Source organism: Mesoplodon densirostris, chromosome 18 (assembly GCF_025265405.1).
Source record: "Mesoplodon densirostris isolate mMesDen1 chromosome 18, mMesDen1 primary haplotype, whole genome shotgun sequence".
NCBI classification, from domain to species: Eukaryota; Metazoa; Chordata; class Mammalia; order Artiodactyla; family Ziphiidae; genus Mesoplodon; species Mesoplodon densirostris.
In genome coordinates, this window is record NC_082678.1 from 49408344 (window position 1) to 49430548 (window position 22205).

The 22205-nt window shown below is 42.3% G+C and overlaps 1 protein-coding gene across 1 annotated transcript in view; it reads right to left on the reverse strand.

The window, feature by feature from the left end:
* CPD (carboxypeptidase D) overlaps positions 1-10749 on the reverse strand; it is a 61767-nt gene extending 51018 nt beyond the window's left edge. Inside the window, exons 1-2 of the mRNA XM_060080449.1 lie at positions 9902-10749; positions 3401-3648 (exon numbers count right to left, since the gene is read on the reverse strand). Coding sequence (XP_059936432.1) covers positions 3401-3648; positions 9902-10737 — 1084 coding nt within the window. The 5' untranslated portion in view covers positions 10738-10749. The remainder of the gene's footprint in view (positions 1-3400; positions 3649-9901) is intronic.
* Between the last annotated feature and the right edge of the window lie 11456 nt (positions 10750-22205).

Consider the following 22205-nt stretch of genomic DNA (forward strand, 5'->3'; position numbering starts at 1 on the left):
AGATATGCTGAATCAACCCTGGCAATGAAGGTGAAGGTGGTGGGGGCCAAATTACCTCACATCCCCCACTACTAATACACTATCTGATTCCCGAGAGCAGGAATTGTTTCTGTTTTGCTCACACTGTACCCCATCGCTTAATATAATGTATGGGATGTGGCAGGTGCTCAGTAAATATTTGCTAGGTTAATAAATAATTCTGCACCAGTTATTTCTTCTCTAAGGCCTTAATTTCCTATAAAGTAAAAGGGTTGGACTAGATCAATATATTCATTTTCAGCTCTAAAAGTCTATACTTCTTTGAGTTAGAATTTCTAAATACATCACATAAATGTCAGTCAAGTTACTCCAGGACATCCGGGTCTGAATATATGCCTAGTCACAAGGTTTCACAACATCTTATCGCAGTCCAGTATAAGACAAACAATGAATTTACCCAGTTGAAACTACTGAAACTTAATACTTATGTTTCATGGGTGCACATATTTGTTGAAACTTATGAAATTGTACACTTTAAATGTGTCCAGTTTATTGTATGTCCATTATACCTTGATAAAGCTATTAAAACACACACACAAAAGAAACTACCAAAACTGCTCAATATTGCTAAGGCAGTAAGAGATATAAGCTACCTATTGTAGAAATAAAATATGTCTGACCATCCAGCTAAAACAGGAGAGAAGTAGATGCTCATAAAAACAATAATAATGGCAACAGCAAAATTTAGCTCCTTTAGATGCCTGAAGACTCAGAAAAACCCGTTGCCTGGTTTAACCAAATAATCTTACTGTGAAGGAAGCACACTTACTTTTAAAATAGTATAACATATATTTACCTTCCTTAATTATTTGTCAATTAGAAACTACTTTCTAACCTTTTACAACTTTCTCCAAAAATGAAAATTTAATTATTTTTTAGTCCATTATTTTAAATAGTATCTCAAATAATGAAGCAACTTGATTACATCACAAAACCACTAGTTCATGAAATCAGGTTTTATTAAATATACTTGCTAAAGGGAATTCCCTGGTGATCCAGTGGCTAAAACTCTGTGCTTTCACTGCGGACGGCGTAAGTTCAATCCCTGGTTGGGGAACTAAGATCCCACGAAAAAAAAAAAAAGAAAGAAAAAATAGAAATATATTTGCTAAAGATTGAAATGAGATTAAACATTAAAGTACGTTCCTTATCTTTAAAATTTTTTAATGGTTTTCAAACCACCTCTAATTGTTCTGGGCAGAAAGTTTGGCTTCTAAATATTTCAAAGTCCTTTCTAAATAGTTCAAATCACTAGTTATATATAAGAAACACTGGTAGAAACTATATGGGAATAAGAAGACTCTAGAAAGTATCAAGTCCTCAAACTTAGCACCCAATTTGCGTACACTTGGCTTGACATAAAAAGTCAGAGTTATTCAAATATTTATATGAAGGCACATCAAGAGAAACGTCGTAACATACTTTATAATGTGATTAACTGCCAATAAAAAGGTAAGGGGAAACCTAAGGCATTCACCGTGGGCAGATTCTAAGAAGAGAAAAAAGTTTATACTGATGACTTTTCCATAGATTGACTTGTTCCTTCTGATTACTCTTAATTAAATTGTCTAAGCCTGGGCATAAAAATGAAAAAGTCATTATTCAAAGGATACCAAAAGTTTAAAAAGAACAATAGCTGTTTTTATAACATTTAAAAGAAAAGGTAAACAATTCAAGCTTACTTTAACATAAACATAGCATTCCACGAGAAATTGCTGGTGGATACGTAAAGTAGTACAGCCACTATGTAAAAAGCTAAATACAGAATTACCATATGACCCAGCAATTCCACTCCTGAGTATTTGAAAAGATTTGAAAACAAGGACTCAAGTAGATACTTGTACACCAACATTCATAGCAGCATTATTCATAGTAGCCAAAAGGTGGAAACAACGGATGACTGGATAAATGAAATGTAGTATATACATACAATGGAATACTTCTCAGCCATAAAAAGAAATGAAGTTCTGATACATGCTGCTAAATGGATGAACCCTGAAAACGTTATGCTAAGTGAAATGAGCCAGATGTAGAAGGACAAATATATTAACTCTAGTTATATGAAATATCTAGAATAGGCAAATTCACAGAGATAAAAAGGAGATTAGAAGTTACCAGTGGCTGGGGTGGGGGGGTGGCGGTGGGAAATGAGTGGGGAATAGGGAGTTTTTGCTTAATGGTTACGAAGTTTCTGTCTGGTATTTTTAAAGTTTTGTAAGTAGATGGTAGTGATACAGATGTACAACATTGTGAATATAATTAATACCACTTAATTCTACATTTTAAAATGGTTAAAATGTCAAATTTTATGATATATATGTATTTTTCAACCACAATTTTTAAAAAACAGCATTCTACAATCATCCCACATATTAAAATACAAAGGGAAAATGTGCCTTTATGTAAAATGGAGAGAAGTGGTGGTCATCACATTAACCAAGCTGTCCAACTTGGCCACTTGCAGCCTCACTTTATGTGCCTCCCAATGTGATTGATATAATGATCTTGCTGGAAATTTTGACCTGATAATCTTATCAGGAAGAAAGCAGCAAATCTAGAATATGGGACGTTCTGTAGGACAACTGGCCTGAACACTTCAGAAGTTTCACCATCATTAAGAAAAGAGACTGCTGATATGACTGTTCAAGATGGGGGAAACTAAAAAAACACAAGAGCCAAATGCAATGCTGGAATCTTGACTGCATCTGATCTGGAAAAAAAGGAGCTATAAAAGATATTTGGGGGATTACAGAGGAATTTTGAGTTATGAACAGCATGTGCGATGATAGTACTGAATTACTGTTTATTTCTCAGTTACAATAATGGTACATGGGTTATGCAAGAGAATGTCCTTGTACTTAGGAAATACATACTTGGGAGGTATTTACAGGTGAAGTGTCATAAAATCTGCAACCTACTTTTGGATCATGTGGCAAAAGAGAGAGAGAGAGTGTGTGTGTGTGTGTGTGTGTGTGTGTGCGCACATGTGCATACACGTGAGAGGGGTTAGGAGGGGGAACATTTGGGGTAAGATAACGGTGAATTTAAATGAAGGATATACAGGTATTCATGTAGTTTTCTTTCAATTTTACCGTGGGTTTGAAATTTTTAAAATTAAAAAAAAAAGATTAAAAAAATCAGAATTCAGACTTCCCCAGTGGTCCAGTGGTTAAGACTCTGCGTTTCCAATGCAGGGGGCACAGGTTTGATCCCTGGTCAGGGAACTAAGATCCCACGTGCTGTGCAGCACGGCCAAAAAAAAAAATCAGAATTCCTCAAAATTTCCTCTTTCTACCAGAGTATACTTAGGAATGCTAAATGAACACAGGGGGAAATATAGCATATTCAGGGCTTTACATACCTTCCACATCATACCAATGCGCACCATTTGTGATCCCATCTTTGAAAGTCTCATCTTCATCTCCAGGACAATGAGGGGCACCAGTTTTCATTATGGGGTGGTTTGAAGCATAGGCTTTTGCCAAGTATTTAAATACTTCATCATCTGAGGTTTTGCTATAGATTCCAGTAGCCTTATGTTCTGGAGAATCATCAAAAGGATAGCTTGCTACCACCGAGCCACCATGCAGATTTCCAGAAAGCACAAACCTTTGAAAACATAACCAAATCACATATCACTTTTTAAAGGGCACAGAAAACATGCATTTTAAAATTCTACATCTTTCATAAATGAACTTAGATATTCTTCTTGACACCTAGAAGACAACTCTATCAGCTGTTAAAACAAACTAACAACAATAAAAAAAAAAGAAAATGGAAAGAAAGTATTATTAATTCAATAAATTCCAAACAGTTTTTACAGTCCAAGTTAACTTCAAATAACTTTAAATAATTTCCCCATCACTGAAAAAAATAGCTGCATAACACAGTGTAAATTAATGTTTCAGGAGATGTCTTATTCAGGGGACTGTAAAATCATGTATTAAGTTGAACAATATGAACTTGCCACTATTCAACCATGTTTTGACCTACAAAAATGACAATTTCATAGAGTTCATAGAGTTCAATCTAATTCTTGTACTTCATATTGTGTTAATTTCATAGAAAGCATGGCTGGCATAAATAAATATTTGTTGAATATACGAGTTAAGTTAATAAGTTTCATGCTTTTTATATTACTGTCCAGAGAGAATTTTTAAGATAGGGAGTCTAATTTAAAACAGGATGTGCTTTGCCTCATTCCATTTTCACAGTACACTAAATTCACATTTTCAGGAGAGAAGCCATAGTTGAGAAAATTCAGGGGTGGGGAAAGACCTGAGCTGCTTTCAGATAAAAACAATACAGCACATTGCATCACTGTAAAAGCAGCTCTCTTTCTAGGTGCAAGGTTCCTGGTTGGACCATTAAAAAATAAACTGGGGCCTCCCTGGTGGCGCAGTGGTTGAGAGTCCGCCTGCCGATGCAGGGGATACGGGTTCGTGCCCCGGTCTGGGAGGATCCCATGTGCCGCGGAGCGGCTGGGCCCGTGAGCCATGGCCGCTGGGCCTGCGCATCCGGAGCCTGTGCTCCGCAACGGGAGAGGCCACAACAGTGAGAGGCCCACATACCGCAAAAAGAAAAAAAAAAAAAAAAAAAAAAAAAAAAAAAAAACAGGATGTGCTTTGCCTCATTCCATTTTCACAGTACACTAAATTCACATTTTCAGGAGAGAAGCCATAGTTGAGAAAATTCAGGGGTGGGGAAAGACCTGAGCTGCTTTCAGATAAAAACAATACAGCACATTGCATCACTGTAAAAGCAGCTCTCTTTCTAGGTGCAAGGTTCCTGGTTGGACCATTAAAAAATAAACTGGGGCCTCCCTGGTGGCGCAGTGGTTGAGAGTCCGCCTGCCGATGCAGGGGATACGGGTTCGTGCCCCGATCTGGGAGGATCCCATATGCCGCGGAGCGGCTGGGCCCGTGAGCCATGGCCGCTGGGCCTGCGCGTCCGGAGCCTGTGCTCCGCAATGGGAGAGGCCACAACAGTGAGAGGCCCGCATACCGCAAAAAGGAAAAAAAAAAAATAAATAAATAAATAAAAAAAATAAACTGACATGGAGACAAGGCTGTTTCTATAAAAGAAACATTTTAAACTTTTTGCATTTTTATTGATACTTTTAAGCGAACCCATTTACAATTTGGTCAAATTTATAGATATATAAATACTGAAGAAGGCCTTTTATGGTAAAAGGTAAAGGCAAAAACATGCCGAAGTCCTATTTATACATTTTTCACTCAGGTAACAGTTCAAACCATTACTATGAGTGGAGATTAAACACTTTTCTCTTTGCACTCAAAATTAGATTTTTTGCTTCTGCCTTTTTGTGGCTGAAATAAACTGACCTACAGTAATTCTAAAGGGGGTTGATTTATAACATTTCTTTCTACATATTTGAAAGAAAATTAAGTCTATGATATGTTTAATTTGAAAGGTTAAGTATGATCAGTACTTCCCAGAGGAGGTCAAACAATGAAAATTACTTGTAACACAGAATCTATTCATCAGAAGACAGAATTTAGCTGATAAAGACAGGGATTAAACACCAGAATAGACTATGAAAGAAGACTAGTTTTATATAACTAAAATTAGCACAGTTCTAGATACCAGAGGGGAATGCCATTTGGTATAGCGGCAATAGCACAGGCTTTAAAACCAGGCAAATATGGGTAAGAACATTTGGTTTTGCAGACATGTCACTCACCAGTAACATGATCAGAAGTTGCTGCCTCTAAATCCACTGAACCCCAGTCTCTCTCTCATCTGTAAAATGGGGATTAATGCTACCTGCCTCCCAGGGTTGTTACAAGAATTAAATACGATAATACACGTACAATTATCTTCCAGCACAGTGACTGCTTTATAGCCCCTGCGCAACAAATGTTCATTCCTTTGGAGACATCTAGCATCCTGCTTAGGGAATCACTGCCTTACAGACTATCATTCTACTCACCAGTTGCAATGCTACAATGTAACAGAAACAAAAACTAAGCATCTATTCTAACTCCAATTTACCCATCCCTCCTCCATAGCAAGTTATTAACAATTTACTTTTTGGTTTCTATGCCTAAAATAATTTAAGTATTTCCCCACCACCCCACACTGACTTGGGGAAAGTTACAAGAAGGCTGGCCCAGCTCAGACAATCAACTGAGCAACAAATTTTCTTGAGTGTCAACTATAAGCCAAATGTTCTAGGCACTAAGGTATGTATCAGTGAAGAAACAAATACAAAAATGCCCTCATGGCATTCACAGTCTAGTGGGAAAAAAAAAAAAAAAAAAGGTAACTGAATATTCTAAATAAGTGAAGCATGTTACTTCATACGTGTTCAATTAAAATTTTAAATTCCAAGATTCTCTATTAAATGCTGTTTTTCACTTTGTTTGACATTTCTTCTAACACTTCTCAGAAATACTGTTAAAATGGCCTAACCAAATACTTTTAGAACAATGAAATATTTGCAATCTACTTGAGTGATAAAATTAAATTATTAGATTTTCCTTACCCTACTCACATAGTTTTAAAAGCACCAATGCCACTCTGGTAAGGGCGATTTCAAAAGAAAGTGATATCTATTATAGTGGTCGTAAAATTATTTCTTTTAGTCTTTGTCAAACCAACTTTGTATATCGATCCAATTTTATTTGAAGGGTATTTTATGGTTTCCAATCAAATCAATTCTCTTAAGTATTTCTCACACTTGACTTCAATATCATATATCATTCCTTGCGTAAGATTTAAAGTAACTGGTAAATATAAAAATTATAAAGAAGAGTCTGTAGATATTAAAAAGTCAATCTCCAAGTTAACTTTATTATGGTCCCCAGATAACCCTGTAAATAACTTTAAAAAATTAAGAAAACTTGATGTCTGATAAACTAAATTCTAAAGGTTTCAGGAAATTGTAGCTATACACCTACCCCAACAATATGATCATTCTTTTCACAAACATACCCAAAAAATCATTTACATGCTAATCTCCTATTAAAGTCTAAGCAGGTATATTTAATTAAAGAACTGTGCCAAAAATATGAGGGTGAAGTAAACTATAAAATCTTTATTTTAATGATGGAGTTAAAATCTTGTATATTTTCTTGAGCAGATGAGTCAACTATCAGTAGTACAAAATCACGGATTGGATGAAGTATAAAGTGAAACAAAGAAAATAAACTCCACTTTCCTAAGCAGGAGGAAATGAGTCTTAAATTGTTATGTATCCAAAACAACAACAAAAATCTATTTCTAATACAGCTGGGTGATTAGGATATCAAGAAATTATTCAAATGATTTATTTCACGAAATACATTGAAAAAGGTAATTTCCCTGTCGAGACGGATGTCTGTGGTTTTAGAATTTCCTATCCATAAAGCTGACTCTATATATTTAGGAATCAATCTCAAATCGTGTATGTACTTGTTTTTTTACTTTATTCACATATCAATGTCCCTTGTTACTGATTAATCATTAAATAATATGCATCTTGAGTTATTTATGATTGAGGATGGAAGGATGTACTTTTCACCCTATACACTCACCTACTTTCCCTTCTGATTAGAGTTACATTTGAAAAGAGGGCGGATATGATTAGGGTAGTCCATAGCCACAAAATAGAGCCACTTTCTTTGTAATACCAACTGACACAGATGAGCTTTTAAAATCTTCACAAGCTCCTATCATTGAACTAGCCAGCCCAGACCATAACTTTAATCATTAAATACTGGTGATATGAAAGAGTTATCCAAAGAGCACATTTTTGGTCCTAGATTTAAAATTTAAAGCTTTCAGTATAGTCTCAAGGTGACTTGCACCAAGACAAAGCTCATTTTTATTTCTGGTCACAGCAGAAGTAATACTGAATAGAAAAATCTACTCACAGAATTTACATCCCTGCAAAGGTCATGATGGGGCTTCTTAAACATGTCCTTTAAGCAATGCAAACAGTGAATTTGATATATCATCTCAGAAAGGCCCTGGCCTTCACAGCTTCTGACAATAAGTTGTATGTTAAAGTCACACTTCTTATGTAAATGTTCAGAGGTCCTGACACCATTATCTTTATTTTTTTATTTTTTATTTTATTTAAATTTATTTATTTATTTATGGCTGTGTTGGGTCTTCATTGTTACACTTGGGCTTTCTCTAGTTGCGGCGAGCTGGGGCTACTCTTCATTGCAGTGTGCGGGCTTCTCACTGCCGCGGCTTCTCTTGTTGCGGAGCCCGGGCTCTAGGCGCGTGGGCTTCAGAAGTTGTGGCACGCAGGCTCAGCAGTCGTGGCTTGCGGGCTTAGTTGCTTTGCAACATGTGGGATCTTCCCGGACCAGGGCTCCAACCCGTGTCCCCTGCATTTGCAGGCAGATTCTTAACCACTGCGCCACCAGGGAAGTCCCGACACCACTATCTTTAAAGGAAAAATCTTCCCAGAAAGCACGTGAAATTAATACCTACAAGGGATCTCAGAAGGAGTAAAGTGAAAGGTAGGAGATAAAAAGAATCTAGAATTGTCATAATGGCCATGAATTTTTCAAGGTCTGCTATATGTGCTGAACCTTGTAGAAGAGATGATTCCAAGTCCTACAGGGAAACTTCTTTGTTCATTATTGCTTGTATCTTATCTATCACTCAGATATCTTCTTCTAATCAGGATGGAAAGATTAATTGCTTCACAAGCCTTATGAAGACACAAAAATGGGGATATGCTGGCAAAGCCGATGCTTGACAAAAGGAAGAGGTGCATGGTCACTTCAGATATTATTCCATCTGGAATAAGTTCCTTCTTCCTTTATTCTGCTCCTCCACCTTTTTGCTGAAAATCCTACCCATCTCTCAAGACTCAGTTCAAGTTCTACCTTCTCCACAGAGATGACCCATATTATTGCAGCCCACACACATTTTGCCAGTAGGAACAATTCCTGTAAGGTTTAACTGGGTACATAAACACACCATATATATATTTATAATATTTTCTTGTTATACACCAATTTCTTCAGGTCCTCGTGCTTCCTTTAAGTTTTTAAATCTCACAGAGCAGTTACTAACACTTAAGGTGTCTATTAATTGTGACAATTAGCCATTTGGCCCTGGCCCACTAATAATGTGCACAAGTGGCAGCAGAAACCCTTCAGAGTCTAAAATGAAGCTGCTTACAGATGAAGGTTCCAGATCTGTACAAGTTCTCCAGCCAGCCATATCTATATGCTCCGTAGCTGAGTCAGAGGTAAAGATGGGAAGAGAACCAGTTTCTGTTAAATAACCAAGAAGAAGACCCCAGGAGTGTCATCTGTCATTTCTAGGCTACAGTCTCCCTCCATGCCTGTTAAGAGCACTGACTAAATGCGTGAGTTGAAGTCCCAGCTACAGAACAGGGATGTTAATGCTGTCTGATCATCAGGTTGTGGCCAGCATAAACTGAGATCATGCAGTCCACGGAAAGGGCTTAGCACAGTGCCTGTAGTAATAAGATAATCGCAATCTTGTCAGTTTATGTATAAAATAAGTGAGCTGACCTAGGTCATCCTTAATGTCTCTTCCGTCGCTCATATTCTACGATCCTGTGAGAACAGGGGCCAGAATGCTAGAAGAGTCTCCCCTCCAGCCAAACAGCGCTCTCTGCATCCTTTGAACAAATGACAGCCTCTAGGCAGCGCTTCTCGGACAATGAGCCGGACAGGAGGCTAAGCGGCCTGGGCCCTGTCCCTGTTACGGGGTGTCGCTCTCCGCCCTCACTACCCCCGTCCCTTAGGCCTGAGAGCACCGTTTGAGCGCTTACTGAGTGCCGGACCCAGCCTCTGCTCTGGAGGCTCACTTGGATGGGGAGGGTGCGTGGGGGAGGCGGCGGCGGTGGAGGGAGGACGACACTCACTTGTTCCTGCGGATCCACTCGATCAGGGCGCGCACCTCGGGCACGTCGTCCAGGGACGGGGGCTCACCGGTGCTGAACTGGTCCGGGAAGCTGCGGTTGAGGTCGCGGCCACGGCTGTTGTCGCGGCCGCTGGCCCCCGGAGGGCCGCTGTCGCTGAAGCCGCAGTCGCCCTCGCGGGCGCGCTCGAAGCCGTCGGGGTTGAGGCTGGGCAGCACGTACACGTCAGTGGTGTTGAGCAGGCGGACCAGGCGCTGGTCCCCGCGGCGGTAGCCAGCCGCCAGCTCGCGGGCCAGGTAGACGAGCACCTGGCGCGAGACGGTCTCGTCGCCGTGCATGTTGCCCACCAGCTTCACCTGCGGCCGGCCGGGCAGGAGCGGCCCCGCCGCGTCGGGCCCCGTATCGCCGTCAGAAGGCGGCGGCCCCAGGCCGGCCGTGAGGCGCAGCACCCACAGCGGCCGGCCCTCCACCGAGCTGCCGATGCTGAAGAGGCGGGCCAGGCCCGGGGGCCCCGCGGCCGCCGCTTCCCTCAGCGCCAAGCCCAGCTCCTCTTCGTGGTAGTAGCGGTCGAACTGGCTCTTGACCGCCTCGGCGCCCGCGCTCGTCGTCGTCGTCGTCGCCTCCGCCTTCTTGATGTGCGCTGCCCGGGCCGGGCTCCGCAGCAGCAGCAGCAACAGCAGACACAGCAGCAGCGGGACGCGCCCTGGCCGCCAGAGCAGCCGCGCGTCCCAGCCTCTCGCCATCTTCCAGCAGCGCTGCAAACCCGGACTCCGTTCCCTCGGCTCCGCGCTCCAGGAGGCCTTGGCCAGCCGGATCCCCTCCGCTCCCAGCAACCCCATCCCGCCCTCCAGGCCGCAGCCATTCGCGGGCGGTCCTGCTGCGGCGTCACGCCGAGGGGCGGGGCTGTCCTTAAAGCAGCCGATTCCCTCTGGGCGTGCCTTCGTCCTCTCGGGGAAGAGTTTGCTCACGCTCTTCGTCGGTCTAGGTTCCTGTCGCTCTCTTTCCCTCCTCCCCGTTTCCCTTCTGCGTTTGCTCCGCTTCTCCTATACTCCCTCAGTTTCTTCTTTCTGGCTTACCCCTTAAATTCTCACCCCTTTTTCTCTGAGTACTCTCACTAGCTTCCTTCCCATCTTTTCCTAGCGGCGCTTTAACGCTTAGAAACGAGAGCTGAAAGAATCAAGAGAATCAAAGGACTCGAAAAAATCCAAAGGTTCTAAAGAATCTACCTGGGAAGAGCCAAAAGACGCCTCAGCCCTTTGCACCTTGCACCCCTTCCATCGGAGTCTGTCGCCCAGCGCCCCGGCAGCGGTTGAAGAGACTGGGACACTTGGAGTGGCAGAGAGCTCACTACCTCATTTCAGTTTTTAGTCTCTATGTTGAAAGAAGGTGTCTCCTTTATGTACAGTGGAAATCTGCTATGCAGTAGGCTCCCTTTGGGTTAATGAATATATTTCCTTGGTGTTACCCCAGTTTATTTCATTGCCATTGGTTCCTGTGTGTGCTTTTCTCAGCCCTGTAGGCAGATTTCATTTCATGATTCACTTGCCCACCTCTCACACCTCTCCTGAGCGAGATACTTGTTTAACTGTGGCCTTAAAATAACATTTTAAAAGCAGCAGGTATGACATTTCTGGAGACGCTTGGTGAGAATAATTCCGGAACGCCTCAAAGCTGACAAGTACCCTGTTTTATCGTCTGGAGAAGAAGCCTTTAAACTGGTCTTCAAAGTAGGCTTAAATCACTTTAGCTTGAAGAAACACAAAACCTCACAATCCTTTTATCAAGTGTGAAATTCTACCCAACAAAGAATGTAATTGCAATAACTGTTCTGGTTCCTTCTCTCAGAGCCAGGAGATTCAAGTCTCCTTCCTTGAACTATGATTGAACCCTAATATGAATAGTAAAGAGTTCATTCATTTATCAGATTTTTACTGAGCAACTATTGTGTGCTAGAGCTACGTGCTGGTAAGCAATTCACTCTGCTCAGTTAGAGGTTGGATACAGTTTGTGATAAGTGGTACAATATGGATATGGGGGCCCAGATGAGGGAAACCTCATTCAACCCAAGGAGGAGTAAGGGAGAAAAAGAGAAACTAGGGGAGGAAGGGAGGTATTCTGGACAGAAGGAAGAGCAAGCGCCGAAGGCTTGAGAGCAAATACTGCACATTCTGGGAACTGCATGCAGAGCAGGATTGTAAAGGAGCTCACAGGTATGGAGGACACAAGTCAGAGAAGCAGGACCAGAACCCAAAGAACCTCACAAGCCAGGCTCTGGGGAGCACTTGATCTGTAAGACCATGGAGACCCACTGATGGATTTTAAGCTAGTTTAGAAAAATCCTTCTGACAGTAACATGGAGAATGGAGTGGAAGGACTAAGACTCGAGACCAAGAACCCTGTAAGGAAGATATAATCCAAGAAGACATGAGGCTCTGAACCCTCAAGGACAGTGCCAGTGGAGGTAGAAAGAAGGAAATGGATTTGAAAGAACTTTAGGAGAGAAAGTGGACAGGATCTGGTGACAGAGAGAGACAGAGGGTTGTAGGCTGACTTCAAGTTATAGCCAAAGCAACTTGCAGGTGTTCACTGAGGTGTAGGACAGGAGAAAGTGTGGGCTTAGGTGAAGATGATGACTTTAGCACAGTCACTCTGGTCCTGTGAGCTCCTTTTCTCCTCCCTGCCTGCTTGGTTTAGTGCGCCTTTTACACAGCAGCTGCAACTCATCAGAAACAAAGCCCCAACTCTGTACAGAGACCACTCCCCCCTCCCCCCCCCCCGCCGCCCACCCCGGAACTTAATCATTACACTGTGCACTTTTAGAATAATCCAAATCAAAGAAGCCCCAGGGGACATGTTAACCTCTAATCAAATATTTCCTTTTCTACCATTTTCACTCTCCTTTGAAGCCTCTTCCTGCCAACTCAATCCTGCAGCCTCGCCTAGTGAGGCGATAAATAAACGTGTGAAGGCAGTGAAATAATGTGATGTAACTTGAGCCACCACCCTCCCAGGAATCCCCGGGCCTCCTGCCTTGTGATTGTTGCCTCTTTTGGGTCTGGAGTCTCCATCCTAAGCAGGTACCCGGTGCTGGTGGTTAGAAGTGAAACCCAAAGCTCCCAACCGGGTCACTGCTCACTGGAGGGGAAAACTCCAACTAAATAACTCCAGCTGCCCCTGAGAAATCTTAACCTTGTGACAGGTGTCCCTTTTCTCCTTCCCACAAGGAAAGTCTTGGCCTCACAAGTGAGGGAACTTGGGGAAAGGCTTCCGGTTCACAGAAGCAGAGTGGTAATGACCTGGATTTTTGAAAACAGGGCAGAGCTTTTGAATGGCCTGCCCAACTTCAGCAACCACTTTTTCTAAAAAGACTCTTAGGTAATTGAAGCACACCATAGATCATGAACCTGTAAATGTCACACTGTCTGGCAGAAACACCCACAGACTGACACATTCAAGTTGGCAAATGTTTATGGAGCACCCATCTAGTGAAAGGTCTGCTGTGCTGGGTGCAGGAGGATTGGAGGATGAATGAAAGATTGTCCTCTTCTAGGAGGTCAGAGTCTAGTGAGGGAGATATAACATAGACAGGACAGAATATTCCCATGAGGCCAGTGCTATGTAACAGGCACTGTGCTAAACCCTTTACATTGGTTGATGCATTTAATCTTCACAACAATCCTGAGATAGGTACTATTATCTTTCCCGTTTCAAAGATAAATAAATATACTGAGGCACCAGATCTCACAGCTGGCAAGCCACAGATCCAGGACTCAAACTCAGGGAGTCTGGCTTCAGAGTCCGTGTGTTTACACTGTGATAAAACTGCTTCTATGTAGTGAACTAAAACAAAACAAAATGAAACAAAGACAAAAACCAAAAAGAACCTTCTATAGGAACACAGAGGAAAAAGCAACTAATTGTGATGAGGAGTCAGAGAAAACTTCATCAATACTGTTAGATCATGAACTGAGTTCAAATCCTAGATCAACCATTTTCTAGCTGTTTCAACTTGGGGAAGTTATTTCATTTTTCTGAGAATTAAATGAGATAATACATGTATAATATTTAATGTAATACTTGATACTTGGCATATAAGAGATTTTCAGAAATCATCATGATTTTTATTGTGCTTAATAAGAAGAATTCTCAAACAGGAAAAAAAACAAAAAAGGAGAAAAGAACACTCCAGGCAGTGGGACCAGTGAGGATAGAGGGGCAGAAGCATGCAGTAATGGTGGCTGGAATATAAGATGTGTTGGGAGGAGCAGCAGAATCCATAGCTATGAAGGAAGGATGGTGCCAGATGATGAAAAGCCTTAACTATTATGCTAAGGGGTTTTTGCTTTATTCCACAGCATATGAAAAACTTACAGAGCTGTTTATGAAGAGAGTGGTGTGGATCATATCCGGGCTTTAGCAAGAGAGTTCCAGGAGCTGTGTGGGGCAGACTTAAAAGCAGTTGCCGGGAATTCCGTAGTGGTCCAGTAGTTAGGACTCCACACTTTCACTGCTCAGGGTGCAGGTTCGATCCCTGGTCGGGGAACTAAGATTCTGCCAGCCGCGTGGCATGGCAAAAAAACAAAACAAAATGCAGTTGCCATCCAGACAGGAGCTGATTCTGACAAGATTAGTGAGGACAGAAAGGAGAAGATAAATTAGAATGATATTTGGGTTATTGGGTTGACAAGATTAAGCAACTGCTTGGATAAGAGGGAAGAGGAAGTAAAAGATGACTTCACAACTAGTGAAGATGACCAGATGAGTTGGCCTTGCCAGCATCCAAGACAAGGAAGGCAGGAGAAAAATCTTTCTGAGCTGAGGACTAAATTGAATTGAGCATTGGATTTAGCAATGCAGAGGTTACTGATGACTTTTTTTTTTTTTTTTTTACTTTTTGGATGGAAACTGCACCCCTGCAGTGGAAGCACGGAGTCTTAACCACTGGACCGCCAGGGAAGTCCCTTTACTGATGACCTTTACCGTGGAATGGTGCAGGGAAAACCTGAATGGAGGGGGTTCAAGAGAGACTAGAAGGTAATGAAGTGGAGTTGGTGAAATAATTCTTCTGAGGAGTCTATAAAGGAGAGTAGAAAAATGAGACAATGCTGAATGGGGATGGAAGGCCAAGAGAGTTTTGGGGGCTTTAGGTTTTTTTCTTAAGATGGGAGAAACTACAGATTGTTTATATACTGATGGGAATGATCTAATAAAGAGGGAAATTTTAATGATTCATTAGAGAGGAGGGAGAATTGCTGGAGCCAAGCCTTTGAGAGGGCATAGGATCTAATACACCACTGGAGGCTTGGTCTTAAGTAAGAGCACAGACACTTCACCTGTAGTCACAAGTGGAAAGGCAGAATGTATGGGCATAAGTACAATTAAGTGGGTATGTGACATGTTGAGAGCTGGTGGTTATTCTCTGCTGATTGCTTTTGTTTTCTTAATGAAACGGGATGTTGTAGCTGTCAGTTGAGAGTAAGGATGTGGTGGTGGTATTGGAGGTTTGAGGAAAGAGAGAAAGATGTGAAATAATTATCTCAAAGAGTGGGAGAGAGAAATGGAGAGTAATAGTTTTCAGCCATTGACACTTAATAAGGACCAGCAGTTTTTTAACATGTCATCTGGACCTGCTAATGGGACATGGAACAGAGGGGTTTGTTTTGGTTTTTACAGAGTTTGGTCTTACTTCCTCAGAGTCCTTATCTTTCCAGACTAAAGAGAAATGAAAGATGTTTATTGAAACCACTTTCAAAAATTGCCCTTGGTTAGGTAGGCCCATTCTATTTTAATTTTAGTCAGGCCCAATTCTAGGGCATAGACATGCTGCCACCCAAACCTGAGGCCATGACAACGATTTTGATCAGTATTTCAAAAAAACTCACTATGTGCCAGCACCAAATGGACAGCAGTTCTATTCTTATGTGGCAAAGAAGGAGGGAAGCAGGTATCAGTTACTTTTGGTTGTACCTATCAGAAAACCTGACTCATTCTAGTTTGAATAATAAATGGAATGTATTGGCTCATATCACTGAGAAGTCCAAAGGAGAAGTCTGGATTCAGGCATAGCTTTATCCTGTGGCTAAATGGTTACCAGGCACCTGCTTTCTTCTTGTCCCTTGATGTTGCCTTCTACAATGTTCACTTTATTCTAAGTCTGACTCCCTTTGTGGTCCCAAGAGGGCTGCCAGAAGGTCCTAAAGCCACATGCCAGAAGGTCCTAAAGCCACATGCTTTCTTTTCATACTCAGCAACAAACAGAGGATGCCCTTGTACTATTGATTTTGCTAATTTACACTCATATTGGATCAGCTTAGGTCATATGCCTAACCCCGAACCAATCACTATGGCCAGGGAGATGGAGTATGCTGATTGGCTTGGCTTAGGATATGAACTCCATTGCTGGGGCTGGGGGTGGAATCTGATTCCCAAAAATTACATGGTTCCCCAAATGGAAATTAGGGCCTATGGCAAGGCAGAAGGGGGGATGGGAGCTGGGGAGACAGCCAGTCAATTACCAACCTGCTTCACCAACCAAGTGAAAGCAGCAGAATGTTTTATTCACTCAACATTTATGAGGCGTATCTGTGTGCCCTGTCCGGGGATGTGGGTGGGGGCATGTGAAAGAAGAAAAAAGGGAGAAGGAAGAGGAAGTGCTGTAACACAGTGAAATAAGTAACAGTATGTACAAAGTGCTGATAACTAAGCCCTGCACAGGGCTTTAGAGTTTACAATCTGCAGTTTGTCTCACTAATCGTCACAATTTGGAAAGGGAATATTTGTCCTTATTTTTGGCTGTCCAGTATCTGAACCCCTTCCCCTCATTTGGGGGACCCTCCACTTTAGGGGTCTTGGTGGAGAGCAGGGTCTCCTACTATTCAGGCTGAAAATGTCTCCTGGAACATGGGCTCATAGTCTCGGTTTGGTCAAGCAGATGAACCTGTGACGGACTTTGAACTGGGAGCCAGTGACACAAAGAAGCAGAGACTGTGGATAACTCTTTTTGGCTGTGGTGGGTGAGGGTGGCAGCAACATACAATTTCTGGGGTGACAGAGGAAACAGAAAGGACATCCAGCTCCCAGTGCCGGTGGTAGGGGGACAAGCTGCAGCAGTTGGTACCTGGTGACAGTAGCAGCCAATTCTGCTGCTCGTTTTGGAGCATTTTGTTCTATCTGTGTAACCTCTGATTTTCCAATGCTTCCAGCAATTCTGCGAGTCAACCAATATCCTTTCAATAAACCTGTTTTTAATCAGAATCAGTTTCTGAGGCTGCAAGTTAGTGAAATACAACCCTTTGAGGTCAGTATTATCATTATCATCCTCATTTTCAGGTGAGAATACAGGCTCTGAGAGATTAAGTAACTTGTACCTAGGACCACACTATCTTCCAACTTCAAACGCATACTTTTTTCACCATATGCCTCATTCACAGGTAAAGGAGAAACAGAAAGACTCCTTCATTCGCAAAATAGTCCCTTTCTCTCCCCATCTGTCTGGTACCCGAGGGTACCACTAGAGAGAGGTTCTTCTGAGTCTGAAAGGCTTTTCCCTCCATTAAAAGGCAAACACTCCAGGGATCCTGAGGTCTTGTCAGCTGACACCTGGATGGACTTGTTTAACAGCTGCTTAAGAGTAAGGGCCCATGAGAGTGGGATACAGGTGGGTGGGACAGGAGAGGGAGAAAAACACTAAAAGAGGAGGAATAGGGTTTCCATGAGACTGGGACTAAAAACAGAACTTGCCCTCACATTTCTAAGGAGGATCTTTGGCTTCTCTACTTAGCCCACTGGGGTAAAGAGTGGAGATGTCAGTAGGGGAAGCCCCAGGAAAGACTAGATTGCTTCATACTGATGGTTCTCAACCCTGCTTAGGATCACCTTGGGAGGTTTGTTTTTTGTTTTTTTTTTTTGCGATACGCGGGCCTCTCACTGTTGTGGCCGCTCCCGTTGCAGAGCACAGGCTCCAGACGCGCAGGCTCAGCGGCCATGGCTCACGGGCCTAGCCGCTCCGTGGCATGTGGGATCTTCCCGGACCGGGGCACCAAACCCGTGTCCCCTGCATCGGCAGGTGGACTCTCAACCACTGTGCCACCAGGGAAGCCCACCTTGGAAGCTTTTTGAAAATGCAAGTGTAGGGGGGAATGGGAGTGGCTGCTTGATGGATACAGGGTTTCCTTTTGGGCAATGAAAAAATTGTGGAACTAGATAAAGCTGATGGTTCTACAATATTGTGAATGTACTAAATGTCACTGAAATGTACACTTTAAAATGGTTAATTTTATGTTATGTGAGCTAAAATTAAAAAAAAAAACAACTAGCACCCTGAATTCCCTGAGAGTGGGGAGGTAATAAAGAGCATGTATGAGGGTGGAGGAGTTTCAGAGAGAAAAGGAAGACTGGAGGAAATTCCTGAGAAGTGTGAGACTTTAGGAGAGACACACCTTTAAGATAACGTCAGGGCTTCCCTGGTGGCGCAGTGGTTGAGAGTCCACCTGCCGATGCAGGGGACACGGGTTCGTGCCCCGGTCTGGGAAGATCCCACATGCCGTGGAGCGGCTGGGCCAGTGAGCCATGGCCGCTGAGCCTGCGCGTCTGGAGCCTGTGCTCCGCAACGGGAGAGGCCGCAACAGTGAGAGGCCCACATACCGCAAAAAAACCAACCAAAAAAAAAAAAAAAAAAAAAAGATAACGTCAGTGAAGACTTACCATAATTTTCAGGAATCGGATTTGGATTTCCTTTGGATGTGACCATGCTGAGACAGGGCTGAGTAGATCTTAGTCTTACTTGGGTTATAACTTATACCTATTGTGTAAGTCTGCCCAAGGCTGGTCCTAGATTCTAGCAACAAATTCAAATGGGACCAAGTGCTCTCTTGCCCAGACATAGTCAGGTATGCCCCGATCCAAAGACATCTTCCAATAAAAACAGCAATAAACTAGGACTGTGCGCTCTTGCATAAAGGCCCCAGAGCACAACTCACACCTCCCAACCAGAAAAATATTGTTACCAGGGATGCTCTGGCAGTCAGCAATTGCAGCCTCTAATTTTGATGAAAATACTTGCCGAGACTGGATTGGCACAAACAAAGCACATTCACACCCAGCCAGCTGGACTCTATCTCAAGGGTACAAGATGAAGAAGTGCCAGAAGGTGAAGAGATTGATACTATTTATGGGAACAATCTGTAGTCATCTCCCTGTTACAGGTCTGGGTGAAAACGGTGTAAGGGAATGATAGCAGTTACAAGGACAAAGCAGTTACTGAAATGCTGCAAGCCCACAGAAAAGCCAAGGCTCCCCAGGAGACCCTGAGTGCCAGGGACACAGAACAAAGCAGTGGGTTTGCAAAATGACCCTTATAAGAAGGAATTACTAGCTCATATGCTCAATAGAGAAGGGAAACACTTTATGCAGAAAGGAAAGAATGACAATGATACCAGATAAAACAGGTGGAACTGATGCAACCAAAGACAAGACAGCATAGATGGCAATTATAGCAAATCTCTAGGGACACCAGAGCAGATGTTCCTGTCAGGTTCTCTAATGCTGCTTCCCAATGCCACCCTACCCCCAACTCCCATCTTTGCTCCTTACCCAGCACTTCCTTCTACTCTACAAGTCTTCCATCCATTTATTAATTCATGCAATAGAACTTGACTAAGCACAGTCTCTGTTCCAGATCCAGTACAAGGCTCTGGACATAGAAGTAAGGAAAACACAATTAAGGGCAGATTAAGAAGAGCCTCCGCACCTTAAGAACTAAAGAATTATGGTATCCCATTCCCAAAATAAAACTCAAATTAAATTTTTATTTTTCAAAATGACACAAACTTTATATATATTCTAGAATCAAAATAGCTTCCTTCTAGGTTTGAGGATTAGAAAGTTCAGATTACATTAAAGATGAATGTTTCTCTCATTTTGATGTTCCTGCTTTGCCAGTGCCTTAAGGGGTAACCTAGCTATGAGCCTTTTCCCAGCCCTTAAAAAGCTCTCAAGAGGGAGGATGATGCTTGCCTTTCTGGCTACAATGGCTGCTCTTCTCTTTCCCAATTTCTGGTAACCACCATGGTTGTTAATGAGTGGAAGGAGAATAGGATGGCAACAAGGGGAGGAATTAATATGCTGGAAAAGGGACCAGATTTCTTGATGACAAAAATCCCACAAAATCATTTGGGCTCTCACATCAGGACACTGAATGAACTTTCAGTAGTTGTGCTTCAAGATGTGCCGAAGGTTTTGAGAGGAGGAACACCAAGATATCAGAGGGATGAAATGACTTCCATCTTAATGATAAACTAAATCATTTCATACTTTTAACACTATCTAAACATATAAAAATTGGGAGATTATATGACCCAAACCATAAAGTTATGGCTTCAGCAAATGTGGCCATGTCCATCATATCCTTGAACACTAGAATTAGAGATCACTTCTTATAACTGACCTCAGGGACCACTGGAATCCCGTGGCTAAAGTCTGAGAATAATGTTAAACCAGGCAGGACTTGAAGAATGGCAGGTCCACAGAAAAGCAGTATAGGTACGGGTCAAGACCAGGGAGGAAAAGAGAGTTCCTGAGATGGATTCCAATAGCTAAAATAATTAGGCTTGGAACCTGAGAACTGTAAAGAAAGAAAGTTTCCAAAGTTATGAGCTGGGGACTCCCCTGGTGGTGCAGTGGAATCTGCCTGCCAATGCAGGGGACACGAGTTCAATCCCTGGTCTGGGAAGATCCCACATGCAGCGGAGCAACTAAGCCCATGCACCACAATTACTGAGACTGCACTCTACAGCCCGCGAGCCACAACTACTGAGCCCAAGTGCCACAACTACTGAAGCCCACGTGCCTGGAACCCTTGCTCCGCAACAAGAAAGCCACCACAATGAGAAACCCATGCACCACAATGAAGAGTAACCCCCACTCACTGCAACTAGAGAAAGCCCATGTACAGCAACAAAGACCCAATGCAGCCATAAATAAATAAATAAATTAATTAATTTTTTTTAAAAAGCTGGACAGTGGAAGAGGAGTTAAAAACCAATGACTTACTGTGTAGAGTTGGGTTCTAAAGGCAAGATTAAAAAATCAAAGGAGAATATGAAAGAATGTCAACATGTTAGCAAGGTGTGGCAGGCCTGCTAGGAAGCCTTGATGGGATTTTGGCTACTGGGCCCAACAGAATGTTGCTTACGTGGCACTTCTCTTCCAGTTCCTAAGTTCACCTGAGAGGCCATACAAGCCAGAACCTAAATGGAATTGGTTCATAGATGGTTAGTATGCCCATAGCTGAGAGATGTGCAACAAATTAAGTGAGATTAGAAGAGTCTAGATTACACTCCTGAGCATATAGCCAGAGAAAACTCTAATTCAAAAAATACACATGCGAAAAAAAAAAGAAAAGGTACATGCACCCCACTGTTCATAGCAGCATTACTTACAATAGTCAAAACATGGAAGCAACATAAATGTCTGTTGACAGACAAATGGATAAAGAAGATGTGGTACATATATACAATGGAATACTACTCAGCCATAAAAAAGAATGAAATAATGCCATTTGCAGCAACATGATGGACCTAGAGATTATCATACTAAGTGAAGTAAGTTAGAAAGAGAAAGAGAAATATCATATAACATCACTTATATGTGGAATCTAAAATATGACACAAAGGAACTTATTTACAAAACAGAAACAGACTCACAGACATAGAAAACAAATTTATGGTTACCAAAGGGGAAAAGGGGTCGGGGAGGGATAAACTGGGAGTCTGGGATTACCAGATACAAACTACTGTATATAAGATACATAAACAACAAGGTCCTACTGTATAGCACAGGGAACTATACTCAATATCCTGTAAGAAACCATAACGGAAAAGAATATGAAAAAGAATATGTATATATGTGTATATATATATAACTGAATCACTTTGCTGTACTCCAGAAACTAATACAACATTGTAAATCACCTATACTCAATAAAAACAATTTTTTTTGAAAAGAAGTGTCTGGGGGAATTCCCTGGTAGTCCTGTGGTTGGGACTCTGTGCTCACACTGTCCAGGGCCTGGGTTGGGAAAATAAGATCAATCCCTGATCGGAGAAATAAGATCCCACAAGCTGTGCAGCATGGCCAATAAAAAAATGAAGAAGTGTCTGGGCTGTATCTCTGACTGTGGTTGTCAGTGATTTGAAGAATGATTGGTTTCAGGGATGGCATGAATCCCAAGCCAGGATAATCAGAGTTCTCTAACTGCAACAGATGGAAAGGTGATTTCTTCTCTGTTCAGTTGGAAGGCTATGTGGAT